Source organism: Pelobates fuscus, chromosome 5 (genome assembly GCF_036172605.1).
Source record: "Pelobates fuscus isolate aPelFus1 chromosome 5, aPelFus1.pri, whole genome shotgun sequence".
In the NCBI taxonomy this organism is placed as follows: Eukaryota; Metazoa; Chordata; class Amphibia; order Anura; family Pelobatidae; genus Pelobates; species Pelobates fuscus.
This window is the reverse complement of record NC_086321.1, coordinates 369,803,317-369,818,513: the sequence shown is the minus strand read 5'-3', so window position 1 is coordinate 369,818,513 and position 15,197 is coordinate 369,803,317. Positions and strand designations below refer to the sequence as shown.

Sequence of the window (15,197 nt, the reverse complement as noted above, 5' to 3'; positions counted from 1 at the left end):
CCCAAACGGCTGTCACACAACCCATCTTCTCTTCTCATTAATTTTTGAACTGTATGGACAGTCTCAAATGCGCCTTTTATCATCAATGCTTCTGTATTAGAAGTAATTACTTGGATTAAGCTCAGCAAGAGCAAGAAAATTCTGAGTTTGGCAAAAATTATGCAAATCTTTATTGTTTACAAAAATCATTTCTGAAGCGAATGGGGAAAAAATATTTTACATATTATACATTTCAGCAGGTTGGTTGTGCCTCTCTATGTATGCAGTCCCTGCTAATATCTTGCACCCGACTACTATTTGCTGGATTGTCTCAGAGAGTGTGTGCAAAGAGGCTTCTAAAACAATCCGGCACATAGTAGACGCAAGTAGTGGCCAACCAGCCTGACATCGTGCTGGTAGACAAGGAACAGAAGACTGCAGTGGGGGGGACGTGCCAATACCCAGTGACTATAACATCAGGAAGAAGGAACATGAGAAGATGGACAAATACCAAGCTATCAAGGATGTGGAAGGTGAAGTCAGTAGTAGTTCTAGTTGTGATAGGAGCACTAGGGGCTGTGACCCCCAAGTCAGAGGATAAATGTCAGCAGATTCCAGTTGGGACATTGAGATTGCTGTCCAGACGAGTGCAGTTCAAAAAACAGCTAAAATACTGTGAAGAACCCTCAGACTCCCTGGGGGTTGCGGAATCTAAACAGTATAAAACTCCAGCTTTAGGAATACGTGTGTGAATTCCTACCGCTAAGGTTCCGTAAAAGTGTATTTTTTTCATATTTTGTGAAGACACTCGATGGCGACGTGCATGCTTGGTGTGTAAGGGCCCGTGGGTGGAGGAGAAGGAAGTTATATTTACATGAAGTAGTCCCTGTACACATTGCCATCTGCTTTCTTCTGATAGTGGAGGTTCATCCACCAGAAGTCTTGTCAATGCTGTACTCTAATGCATGTGCAAACAGTACAACACTGATGTCTATGGAGGATCCTATGAGACCTTGGGAGTCTCCACAGACAATGTCTTGCAATGAGCGAGATTACATATGTTTACCATAGCGGTTGGTAGCAATGGCTGGGTAAACTGACAAAACTTGACAGCGCCACCTTGTGTCCACTTTTGCCAACTTAGACATTTACTATAAACATTTCCTGGATATGTCCATGGCAGCACTACAGATGGGTATAGCCCCTCCCACTCTATTATTTAATTAGGAGGAACACCTCTCAATGAACTAATGAAAGAGACTTATGAAATCTGTTGACTGCAATTAAAATTTAAATCAAATTCCAATGCAGTCAATACGAGTACTTCATGAAGATCTTGAATCTTTTTAATAAATTCTTAGAAATAAAAATACATTTTGAGATGATTTACAAAGGGAAAACAGAGAAGCAAACAAAAAAAGGATCAAAGCCCCCCCCCCCCCAGAGGAGCCAAGGTGCTGCTAGTATATACGATTTATTACAAAAGGTGTATATGCATATATTACCAGAGGTGCTGCTGGTATACATTTAAATAATATATATACACACACACACACACTTATATTTATTATAATATTACCTGGGGTGCTGCTGTAGCTGCTGGTATATAAATTATATGATATATATTATTTTATTACCCGGGGTGCTGCAGTAGGTGCTGGTATATAAATTATATGATATATATTATAATATTATTACCTGAGGTGCTGCTGTAGGTGCTGGTAAATAAATTATATGATACATATTATTTTATTACCCGGGATGCTGCTGTAGGTGTTGGTATATAAATTATAGGATATATATTATATTATTACCCGGGGTGCTGCTGTAGGTGCTGTGTATATAAATTATTATTATACTTTATTATTATTTACCAGGGGTGCTGTTGTAGGTGCTGTGTATATAAATTATTATTATACTTTATTATTATTTACCAGGGGTGCTGTTGTAGGTGCTGTGTATGTATATATATATATATATATATATATATATATATTATTATTTACCGGGGGTGCTGCTGTAGGTGCTGTGTATACAATATATTATTATTATTATATTATTATTATTTACCGGGGGTGCTGCTGTAGGTGCCGTGTATAATATATAATATATGATATATTATTATTATTATATTATTAGTTACCGGGGGTGCTGCTGTAGGTTCTGTGTATATGATATATTATTATACTTTACCAGGGGTGCTGCTGTAGGTGCTGTGTATATATTATTATAACATTATGAATAGTTACCGGGGGTGCTGCTGTAGGTGCTGTGTATAATATATTATTATACAGTTACCAGGGGTGCTGCTGTAGGTGCTGTGTAGAATATATTATTATATATTATTATATAGTTACCGGGGGTGCTGCTGTAGGTGCTGTGTATAATATGATATATATTATATAATATCATTATTGTATTTTTACTGGGGGTGCTGCTGTAGGTGCTGTGTATATGATATATTATTATTATTATATATTATATAATATTGTTATTATTTACCAGGGGTGCTGCTGTAGGTGCTGTGTATAATATATTATTATATATTATTATTATTATTATTATACAGTTACCAGGGGTGCTGCTGTAGGTGCTGTGTATAATATATTATTATATATTATTATACAGTTACCGGGGGTGCTGCTGTAGGTGCTGTGTATAATATATTATTATTATTATTATACAGTTACCAGGGGTGCTGCAGTAGGTGCTGTGTATAATATGATATATTATTATTATTATTATATATTTACCGGGGGTGCTGCTGTAGGTGCTGTGTGTATAATACATGATATATTATTATATATTATATAATATTATTTACCGGGGGTGCTGCTGTAGGTGCTGTGTATATATGATATATTATTATATATTATTATTTACCGGCGGTGCTGCTGTAGGTTCTGTGTATATATGATATATTATTATATTTTGTTATTATTTACCGGGGGTGCTGCTGTAGGTGCTGTGTATAATATATTATTATATATTATTATTATTATACAGTTACCAGGGGTGCTGCTGTAGGTGCTGTGTATAATATATTATTATATATTATTATTATTATACAGTTACCGGGGGTGCTGCTGTAGGTGCTGTGTATAATATATTATTATTATTATTATTATACAGTTACCAGGGGTGCTGCTGTAGGTGCTGTGTATAATATATTATTATATATTATTATACAGTTACCAGGGGTGCTGCTGTAGGTGCTGTGTATAATATATTATTATTATTATACAGTTACCAGGGGTGCTGCAGTAGGTGCTGTGTATAATATGATATATTATTATTATTATATATTTACCGGGGGTGCTGCTGTAGGTGCTGTGTGTATAATACATGATATATTATTATATATTATATAATATTATTTACCGGGGGTGCTGCTGTAGGTGCTGTGTATATATGATATATTATTATATATTATTATTTACCGGGGGTGCTGCTGTAGGTGCTGTGTATATATGATATATTATTATTATTATATTATTATATATTGTTATTATTTACCGGGGGTGCTGTGTATATAGGATATATTATTAGTATTATTATATTATTATATATTATTATTTACTGGGGGTGCTGCTGTAGGTGCTGTGTATATATATATATGATATATTATTATATATTATTATTATATAGTTACCGGGGGTGCTGCTGTAGGTGCTGTGTATATATGATATATTATTATTATTATATTATATATTGTTATTTACCGGGGGTGCTGCTGTAGGTGCTGTGTATATATGATATATTATTATTATTATTATTATATTTTTATATATTGTTATTATTTACCGGGGGTGCTGCTGTAGGTGCTGTGTATATGATATATTATTATTTTATTATTTACCGGGGGTGCTGCTGTAGGTGCTGTGTATAATATATAATATATGATATATTATTATTATTATATTATTAGTTACCGGGGGTGCTGCTGTAGGTGCTGTGTATATGATATATTATTATACTTTACCAGGGGTGCTGCTGTAGGTGCTGTGTATATATTATTATATTATGAATAGTTACAGGGGGTGCTGCTGTAGGTGCTGTGTATAATATATTATTATTATTATACAGTTACCAGGTGTGCTGCTGTAGGTGCTGTGTATAATATATTAGTATATATTAGTATTATTATTATATAGTTACCGGGGGTGCTGCTGTAGGTGCTGTGTATATATGATATATTATTATTATTATATATTATTATTTACCGGGGGTGCTGCTGTAGGTGCTGTGTATATATGATATATTATTATTATATTATTATATATTGTTATTATATAGTTACCGGGGGTGCTGCTGTAGGTGCTGTGTATATATGATATATTATTATTATATTATTATATATTGTTATTATATAGTTACCGGGGGTGCTGCTGTAGGTGCTGTGTATATATGATATATTATTATTATATTATTATTATATATTGTTATTTACCGGGGGTGCTGCTGTAGGTGCTGTGTGCATATGATATATTATTATTATATATTATTATTTACCGGGGGTGCTGCTGTAGGTGCTGTGTATATATGATATATTATTATTATATATTATTATTTACCGGGGGTGCTACTGTAGGTGCTGTGTATATATGATATATTATTATTATTATGATATTATTATATATTATTATTATTATATAGTTACCGGGGGTGCTGCTGTATATATGATATATTATTATATATTGTTATTATACAGTTACCAGGGGTGCTGCTGTAGGTGCTGTGTATATAATATATGATATATTATTATTATTATATTATATATTAATATTATTATTATATAGTTACCGGGGGTGCTTCTGTAGGTGCTGTGTGTATAATATATGATATATTATTATTATTATTATTATGATATTATTATTATACAGTTACCGGGGGTGCTGCTGTAGGTGCTGTGTGTATAATATATGATATATTATCATTATGATATTATATATTATTATTATACAGTTACCGGGGTGCTGCTGTAGGTGCTGTGTGTATAATATATGATATATTATCATTATGATATTATTATATATTATTATTATACAGTTACCGGGGTGCTGCTGTAGGTGCTGTGTGTATAATATATGATATATTATCATTATGATATTATTATATATTATTATTATACAGTTACCAGGGGTGCTGCTGTAGGTGCTGTGTATATAATATATGATATATTATTATTATTATATTATATATTATATTATAATACAGTTACCGGGGGTGCTGCTGTAGGTGCTGTGTATATATGATATATTATTATATTATATATTATTATTATTATATAGTTACCGGGGGTGCTGCTGTAGGTGCTGTGTATATATGATATATTATTATTATTATATAGTTACCGGGGGTGCTGCTGTAGGTGCTGTGTATATATGATATATTATTATTATATTATATTATATATTATTATTATTATATAGTTACCGGGGGTGCTGCTGTAGGTGCTGTGTATACAATATATTAATATTATATATTATTATTATTATAGTTACCGGGGGTGCTGCTGTAGGTGCTGTGTATATAATATATGATATATTATTATATATTATTATTAATATACAGTTACCGGGGGTGCTGCTGTAGGAGCTGTGTATAATATATTATATATTATTATTATACAGTTACCGGGGGTGCTGCTGTAGGTGCTGTGTATAATATATGATATAATATTATTATTATATATTATTATTATTATACAGTTACCGGGGGTGCTGCTGTAGGTGCGGTGTGTATAATATATATTATTATTATATATTATTATACAGTTACCGGGGGTGCTGCTGTAGGTGCTGTGCGTATAATATATGATATATTATTATACAGTTACCGGGGGTGCTGCTGTAGGTGCTGTGTATAATATATGATATATTATTATGATATTATTATATATTATTATTATACAGTTACCGGGGGTGCTGCTGTAGGTGCTGTGTATAATATATGATATATGATATATTATTATTATTATTATTATACAGTTACCGGGGGTGCTGCTGTAGGTGCTGTGTGTATATGATATATTATTATGATATTATTATACAGTTACCGGGGGTGCTGCTCTGGGTGCTGTGTATATAATATATGATATATCATTATAATAATACGGTTACCGGGGGTGCTGCTGTAGGTGCTGTGTGTATATGATATATTATTATGATATTATATATTATTATACAGTTACCGGGGGTGCTGCTCTGGGTGCTGTGTATATAATATATGATATATCATTATATATTATTATAATACGGTTACCGGGGGTGCTGCTGTAGGTGCGGTGTGTATAATATATGATATATTATTATATATTGTTATTATTATACAGTTACCGGGGGTGCTGCTGTAGGTGCTGTGTGTATATGATATATTATTATTATGATATTATTATATATTATTATACAGTTACCGGGGGTGCTGCTGTAGGTACTGTGTATACAATATATGATATATGATATATTATTATTATGATACAGTTACCGGGGGTGCTGCTGTAGGTGCGGTGTATATATGATATATTATTATTATATATTATTGTTATTATACAGTTACCGGGGGTGCTGCTGTAGGTGCTGTGTGTATAATATATGATATATTATTATATATTATTATTATTATTATACAGTTACCGGGGGTGCTGCTGTAGGTGCTGTGGCTCCTGAAGCTGCTGTCGGTGCAGTAACTGCCATCCTCCTCCTCCTCCTCCTCTTCCTCCATGTCCTCCTCGATGTCGTGCTGGTAGTCCGAGTCCCCCATGTCCTCCTCCTCCTCCTCGCTGTCCCTGTGGCCCTCGGGGTCCCCATCCTCGGAGCGGGCGCTCTCCTCCTCGCTCTCATGGTCATCATAGACCACCTTCCCCGCTGCCCCCGTGCCCCTGCGGCCCCCACCCCCCCGGCCGGCGGCTCCCCCCGCGGCCTTCCTCCCCCCAGGGGCCCCCCTCCTGCCCCCCCTCCTCCCGGGGCCCCTGGGGGCCGGGCTGGGCCTGCGGGGGGTGTCTGTGGCCCAGCGGCCCCGGCTGCTGCCCCGGAGGCGGGAGCGGAGCCCGGCGGTGGGCCCCGGGGTGGGGGAGCCGCTGGCCGGGGGGGAGCCGCTGGCGGTGGGCCCCGGGGGGTGGGAGCTCGGGTGGGCCGGGGTCTTGGGAGGCCTTCCTCGCCGCCCCCTCATACTGAGCGCGGGGTCCGGCCGGCCGGGCTCGGGGGGTGCGGAGCCGGCACTGGGGGGTTCGGGAGACCCGGATACGGAGAGCTGCGGCGGGGAACGCGCGAATCCGGCCTCGGTTCAATCCGAATTAGCGTCGCCTCGCTTCGGATCAGCCGCGGCCGCCATCTTTGTTCTTCTTTCTCAGTGACTGGAAAGCGAGCGCAGGCCAGGGTCACGTGATGCCAGCGAGACGGAGAGCGCGCTCCCCCTGCCGGCGGCTGCCGGGATTGCCATTCACAGCCTGGGAGCACTTCGAAAAGCACATGAAGGAGGGAGGGGGAGGGGGGAATTACTACATAGTGTATTATATTACATGGGGGAAATGAATTACTATACACTATATTACATGGGGGGAAATTAATTATTATATACTATATTACATGGGGGAAATGAATTACTATACACTATATTACATGGGGGGAAATTAATTATTATATACTATATTGCATGGGGGGAAATTAATTATTATACACTATATTACATGGGGGGAAATGAATTACTATACACTATATTACATGGGGGGAAATGAATTATTATATACTATATTACATGGGGGGAAATGAATTATTATATACTATATTACATGGGGGAAATGAATTACTATACACTATATTACATGGGGGGAAATGAATTATTATATACTATATTACATGGGGGAAATGAATTACTATACACTATATTACATGGGGGGAAATTAATTATTATATACTATATTGCATGGGGGGAAAGTAATTATTATACACTATATTACATGGGGGGAAATGAATTACTATACACTATATTACATGGGGGGAAATGAATTATTATATACTATATTACATGGGGGGAATGAATTACTATACACTATATTACATGGGGGGAAATGAATTATTATATACTATATTACATGGGGGAAATGAATTACTATATACTATATTACATGGGGGGAAATTAATTATTATACACTATATTACATGGGGGGAAATGAATTATTATATACTATATTACATGGGGGGAAATTAATTACTGTACACTATATTACATGAGGGAAATGAATTACTATACACTATATTACATGGGGGAAATTAATTACTATACACTATATTACATGGGGGGAAATGAATTATTATATACTATATTATATGGGGGAAATGAATTACTATATACTATATTACATGGGGGGAAATTAATTATTATACACTATATTACATGGGGGAAATGAATTATTATATACTATATTACATGGGGGGAAATGAATTACTATACACTATATTACATGGGGGAAATGAATTATTATATACTATATTACATGGGGGGAATTATTACATAGTATATAATATGGGGGAAATGAATTATTATATACTATATTACATCGGGGAAATGAATTATTATATACTGTATTACATGGGGGAAATGAATTACTATACACTATATTACATGGGGGAAATGAGTTATTATTATTATATACTATATTACATGGGGGAATTAATATATATTATATGCGGAAATTAATTATTATATACTATATTATATGGGGGATTTAATATATACTATATTACATGGGGGAATTATTACATAGTATATTATATGGCGGAAATGAATTACTATACACTATATTACATGGGGGAAATGAATTATTATATACTATATTACATGGGGGAAATGAATTACTATACACTATATTACATGGGGGAAATGAATTATTATATACTATATTACATGGGGGAAATGAATTATTATATACTATATTACATGGGGGAAATGATTTACTATATACTATATTACATGGGGGAAATGAATTATTATATACTATATTACATGGGGGAATTATTACATAGTATATTATATGGGGGAAATTAATTATTATATGGATATTATATGGGGGAATTATATAATATATGATATGTGGGAATTATTATATACTATATTATATGGGGGAATTATTATATGGATATTAAATGGGGGAATTATTATACTATATTATATGGGGGAATTAATATATACTATATTATATGGGGGGATTATTATATACTATATTACATGGGGGAAATATATACATATATATTTATATAGTAAATAGGGGGGATTGTTACATATAGTACATGAGATATATGGGGGGAATTATTACATAAATAGTATACCATATACAAAGGGGGGATACAGGGAATTTATTACATATAGTACATGAGATACAGAGGATTTATGACATGTAATGTGTAATGTGTTTGGGATATATTGGTGGCTAATTGCATATAGTGTGTGGGATACAGTGTATTTATTACATGTAGTACTGTGGAACATGTAGGGAAATCATTACATATAGCACTATGTATTACATAGGGCTTATTACATATAGTTCTATGGAATATACAATGGATTTTTGATAGAAATAAACTTGATACAATGTATTGTGTTATTTACCAATACAGCTTTCAATATAAACTACAGGATACATTTCTGTGACACACTACTGCCACCTTGTATAAATGTGAGTTTTACAGTCTTAGTATCAAGTAGTCGTGGCCGAGTGGTTAAGGCGATGGACTAGAAATCCATTGGGGTCTCCCCGCGCAGGTTCGAATCCTGCCGACTACGCAATATTTTTAATATCCTACAATTTACACAAATTCCCTAAAAATGCAGATAATAGGAAACTGTTTTCAAACTGGGAATTTCCGGTGAGTTTGCTCACAAATTATATGACAGATCTGATTGGCTACAAACAAATCTCCAGTTGAGCTTAGTGTCAATGCATCTGGGTCAGTTAGCTTTTTTTCTCTATGACTATATGGGTTTTTAACCCTTTCACTACCAGTTTAATATTTACAGATTGGGTAACATGTATTTTCAACCAGGGATAATTAACTTCTAGAGATGCTATATTATCACCTACCTGGCTTCATTCAGACATGAATCTAGAAAATGGAATGCAGCAACAATTACTGCAGTTTGTAGACCAGAATTCAGCTATTTTTTTTTTTTTACTGAATTTCTTTTCACACACAGTAGATGGAAATGTCCAAATAGCATTCTTGTTAGTATTTATAAGGATTCCTTTAACATTTTTGGGTGTTAATTATTACATGTTAAAATGAATGTAGTTGACATACAGTATGTACAGCTACCTGGCTAAAACCAGGACTCTGTACACTAAAAGGTTTCTAGGCTGCTATCGCCATCTTTGTCAGTGGACTGAATTACATCTCTTCCTATATTACTGTTAGTTTAACAGTGCACCATTTGGTGAATGTCACACTTTCAACAATTGACAATGGATTTTGTTCCTATCTCTTTAACCCCTTAAGGACACATGACATGTGTGACATGTCATGATTCCCTTTTATTCCAGAAGTTTGGTCCTTAAGGGGTTAAAGGGACACTCCAGACCCCTACGGCATTTTAGCTTGCTGAAATTCTTCATATACTTGAAAACGAGAGAAATCTCAATGTATCTTTCCTGGTAAAATATTTTATAAATATAAATAAATATGTTAAAAGAGATTTCAATAGAAATTGGCACCTTTTCAAAGAAACCTTGCTTACAACCCCTGGCTGCCAATCAGATAAGTGCTAGAGAGGCAGCAATTGCCCAGAGCACCTACCTTGCAAAGACGTCTCATTGAGCTGAATTGGGAAGTCTGTAATTGGAGAGCCACAGAATGTCTGGGCGGGGTTAGAAGGGGAGGGACACGAGATCTGCAGCTTTTTAAAGCTGTTTTTACATATACCGGTGTGACCGGGTATCCGCCGCCATCATCTTCTGCGGCCCCAGCCCATGTGGCAAACCGCCGGGCCCGCCGTCCAAGGGGTCCATCGGGTGGCCCATGCTGTCAGGGCCACCCAATGGATGTGGATTGTGAAGGGGCCCAGTCAGCGCTGGGCGCTTTAACAGCGCGACCAGGCCCCCTATGATGACATCACAGAGAGCTGGTAGGAAATTACTGCACATCACTCCTCCCAGCTATTTACTGAGAGCCCGCGCGGGAGGAAGCAGAGGGAGTCAGAGTGGGAACTCTGACTCCCATCCACCTGAGCCACCACTGGACCCCATTCACCCTCCTGCACCTTAAAGGTAGGAAACAGGAGGGTGACTTAAACATTTTGTGTGTGTGTGTGTGTATGTATATGTGTGTCTGTATTTGTGTCTGTCTGTCTGTGTGTGTGCCTGTGTGTGCATGTATGTATGTCTGTCTGTGTGTCTGCTTGTCTGTTTTTTTTTTTTTATGTATGTGTCTTTGTATGTATGCACTTTTGGTAAATATAAACTTTAATATTCATGCACTTTTTTTTATTTTTTTTTTTTTAATTCTTTATTTTTGTAGTGCGTATATTAGTCACATGCATACATATGGTACCCCAACGGCATTCCATATGCAGGTTTCAAGACATTAGTTACAGTAGGGGGTAAATAGACAATGCACTTTTTTTTGTTATTTGTAAAGACGAAATATGCATAAAAACAGGCGTAGAAAACAGGCTTAAAAGACAGGCATATAAATCAGGCGTTTAAATCAGGCTTTTAAATCAGGCTTTTAAATCAGGCTTTTAACGACATGAGGTATAGTAGGCCAGCGTCGGTAAGGAGCTCGGTTGCTATAACATAAGTCTGACGCGGAGCCTATACATCTTTGAAAAACATACTGCACAGTTTTACGTATTATGCCATGAAGGCTGATTCAGTGTGTACGTATTTATACATTGGGGGACGATGATGCAAGAATTAAAATAAAATAAAATGCAAAAAAAAAAAAAAAGAAAGAAAAAAAAATAGCTTTGCCATAGAATTATCAGTCGCTGCCAACATTAAATTAAGCAACACAATTTGTTTTTCCTTTCATAGAAAAAAAAAAAAGCCACATGAAAACAACAACGTGTGTATCATTAACAAGTTACATTAAGCTTGCTAGGCTAGTAGTGAATACGTCAGTTTTAGTTACACTTAAGTGTGTGATAAGTTGCATCAATAAGGCAAAAATAACTGTGCTAAGCTGACTAATAATGAGTAGGTCGACATAATTAAGGCAGCTAACGTAACGAACAGTAAAGTCACTTAACCAACGCCAGCTGCTGGTATATGGTTGTCACCCCTTGTGTCGCCGTGTAGGCCTGCCTGCCCGCCACAGGGGGGGTCAGTCTCCCGGTGTGTGGAAGAGATCCATGTATAGGCCGTTGAGGGCTGTAGTGTTCTCCTTTTTCTCTTCTGGGTTTCCTCCCCAGTGGGCCGTGTGTGAGCTTCCCGACAGCTTGGTTTCTCTGGATTCAGCTTCGCTGCAGCTGGTTCCGCTTCACATTGGGCTTTGTGGTCGTCAGCGTGGGGTTTCATGCTTTGCTTGTTGCCGGTTTCCGGGATCGCTGAGCGAGGAGTTGGCGCCCTCAGTGGCGCGGGGTCGCAAGATTCCGCAGGCGTTGCAGCATAAGTTTTAGTGGTTTCCCGCGTGGTGCTGCTTTGGGTCCTGCTTGGTGTAAAGGTTACTCTGAAGGTATGAGGGGGGCATAAAGATAGGGTGCGCCGAGTGGTCGGACGGATCCACGCCGCCACCGTTTTCATCGCCATCCGGTAAGTTTGTCTCCGGGCCTTATGTTTTGCCCAGAGATGGGTGCGCAGCAGGTCCACGAAGTCCCCTGTATGCTTGGGTGGTGTGAGGCATGGTCGCTTAATCGCAGGCCGCGGTTGCGCCGCCATCTTGGCTGATGCTCGTGAGCTCCTCGTGGCTGTTAATTTCGCCGCTTGTACAGATATTAGTGTGGGGGTAACCGTCCCCTGCGGGGACCGGGATGACCCCCGCCGGTCCACAGGGGGGGGTAGCAGGGCTGCGGTAGGTTTCTGCTCAAGAGCGCGTCCCGAACCGGGGATTCGGCCGCCTCCCCCAGTCCGCGGGCTCAGCTCAGAGTTAGGCCTCATGTTCGTTTGGAGGTTTTCCGTGGCGCATCGGTTGAGGAGTGGTACCGGTGTGTTCAGCATGCTTTGCTACGCTTGATCCCGGTCTCCGTGTGCCGCTAATGCCCCTTTGTCAGTCGGTAACCTCATAAGTTTGTCCGTAGTCACAGGAGCACTGAACAAGTGCGACTGGCCATCTTTGCTGTCAGGCCCCGCCCCCCAATATTCATGCACTTTAACAGATTCATTGATATACTTTCATGTTTCCTCTACAACACTTTTCGATGAGAAACGCAGGTTTCCGGTATTCACTTCACCTGGGGTAAGATTATTCTTAAAGGACCACTATAGGCACCCAGACCACTTCAGCTCAATGAAGTCAGGTCCATCTAGTGTTAATCCTGCCTGCTGTAAAACTGCTATGTTTACATATGGGTTAATCCAGCCTCTAGTGCTGTCTCATTGACAGCCGCTAGAGGCGCTTCCGCGCTTCTCACTGTGATTTTCACAGTGAGAAGACGCCAGCGTCCATAGGAAAGCATTGATAATGCTTTCCTATGGACTGGCTGAATGCGCGCGCGGCATGCGCATTTAGAGGAGGAGGGAGCCCGGCGCTGGAGAAAGATAATATTTTAACCCCTTCCTCCCCCTTCAGCCCAGCGGGAGGGGGACCCTGAGGGTGGGGGGACCTATTAACACCATAGTTAACTTCAATAAAATTCATGATATCAACGAAAGACCGTGAGTACAAACCTCTCCATTTGTATGTTTTATATATATGTTAAAAGGCCTGAACTTGTGGAGGCCTGAATTTGTGGGAGGAGTAAGTCCCCTACTTAAACTCCCAGCCCCTACTCACCTCTGCCGTTCAACTGATTGTCTTGTCCCCATAGCAACCAGCACTTCCGGTCAAGCTTCCCGCCAGAATGTCTCCTGTTTCCAGCAGTCAGACGCCCTGAAACAGTCCTCCGTCCGTTCAAGGCCCTCCAATCCGTTTTCCGGTCGAGGTACCCGGCTTCCGGTCACGAGACCGGCACGTACACGTGAGTTAGGCGAAGGAAATAGCGTCCCGCGATTTCCCGCAGTTCGGGCCTAAAAACGTGGGGGTAGGCTCCCTCTAAACTTACTCGTACTATTACATGCTCGTTTAAACGAATTCAGCGTTCGCACCTAAACAGACGAACGCTCGGCACTTTTTCACCTCGTTTACATATTCGTACGTAATTTACAGAATTAGCATATGTAGTATATACACAATATTATTACCGGTATTCTCTTATTCCGTTCGGTCACCCAGGACCACTATATTTCGTATGACACATATTCGGTTAGATCTTATTGAAATAGGCTACAGTATGCACTTAGGCCTATTTTACACGAATTCTACCTGCTTTTATGTATATTCCCTGTTCGGTTACTATTGATACCTACTGTCAGGATCGGGACAGGGATCCAACACGCAGAGTACAAACAGTAGAAAGGTACGTATACCGGGCCTTAGAATGGCCGGACTAACGTACAGAGAGTAACAGAGAATAGTCAGAGACAAGCCGAGGTCGAGGGAACGAGAAGACAGGTAAGCGAGAGACAAGCCGGGTCAGAGGGATCACAGAGATAAGCAGAATAGTACAACAAGCCGGGTCAGAACCAAAGAGAATACTAGAATACAAGAGCACTGAGTGACTAGACAAGCTAGAACCACGACAGGGCAATGAGCTGATGAGAGAAGCAAGCTTAAATACCCAGAGTCCGGAGAGTAGACACGCCTCAGCTGGGTGCTGATTGGATAAAGCCAATAGAGTGGCAGGTCGCTCGGGATAGCGTCAAGACGTCACGTATCGAGCGTCATGTTAGAAAAGGAAGCGGATCCCTTGCGGCCAGCGTTAGAATGACTGGATGGACCGCGAGGAACGGGAGATATGGCGTGTCTAGACGGATAAACAACTAAGTCTCTACCCTTCTCAAAGGTAGAGACCTCAGGTACCCTGACAGTACCCCCCCCTCTCAGATACGCCCACCGGGCGGAAGGAACCGGGACGAGATGGGAAGCGGGAGTGAAACGCCCTGCGGAGACAAGGAGCATGAACGTCCTCCTGAGGTACCCAACTCCTCTCCTCGGGACCATATCCCTTCCAGTTGACCAGATACTGTAGTC

General features: G+C 39.1%; 1 protein-coding gene and 1 non-coding gene across 2 annotated transcripts in view; one reads left to right on the top strand and one right to left on the bottom strand.

The window, feature by feature from the left end:
- The window catches only part of BPTF (bromodomain PHD finger transcription factor), a 72,204-nt gene extending 65,400 nt beyond the window's left edge, over window positions 1–6,804 (bottom strand). Inside the window, exon 1 of the mRNA XM_063456142.1 lies at window positions 6,615–6,804. Coding sequence (XP_063312212.1) covers window positions 6,615–6,741 — 127 coding nt within the window. The 5' untranslated portion in view covers window positions 6,742–6,804. The remainder of the gene's footprint in view (window positions 1–6,614) is intronic.
- Window positions 6,805–9,677: 2,873 nt separating this feature from the next.
- Window positions 9,678–9,759, top strand: TRNAS-AGA (transfer RNA serine (anticodon AGA)). The gene has a single exon. It is a non-coding gene; the product is annotated as a tRNA-Ser (tRNA).
- The last annotated feature ends 5,438 nt before the right edge of the window (window positions 9,760–15,197 follow it).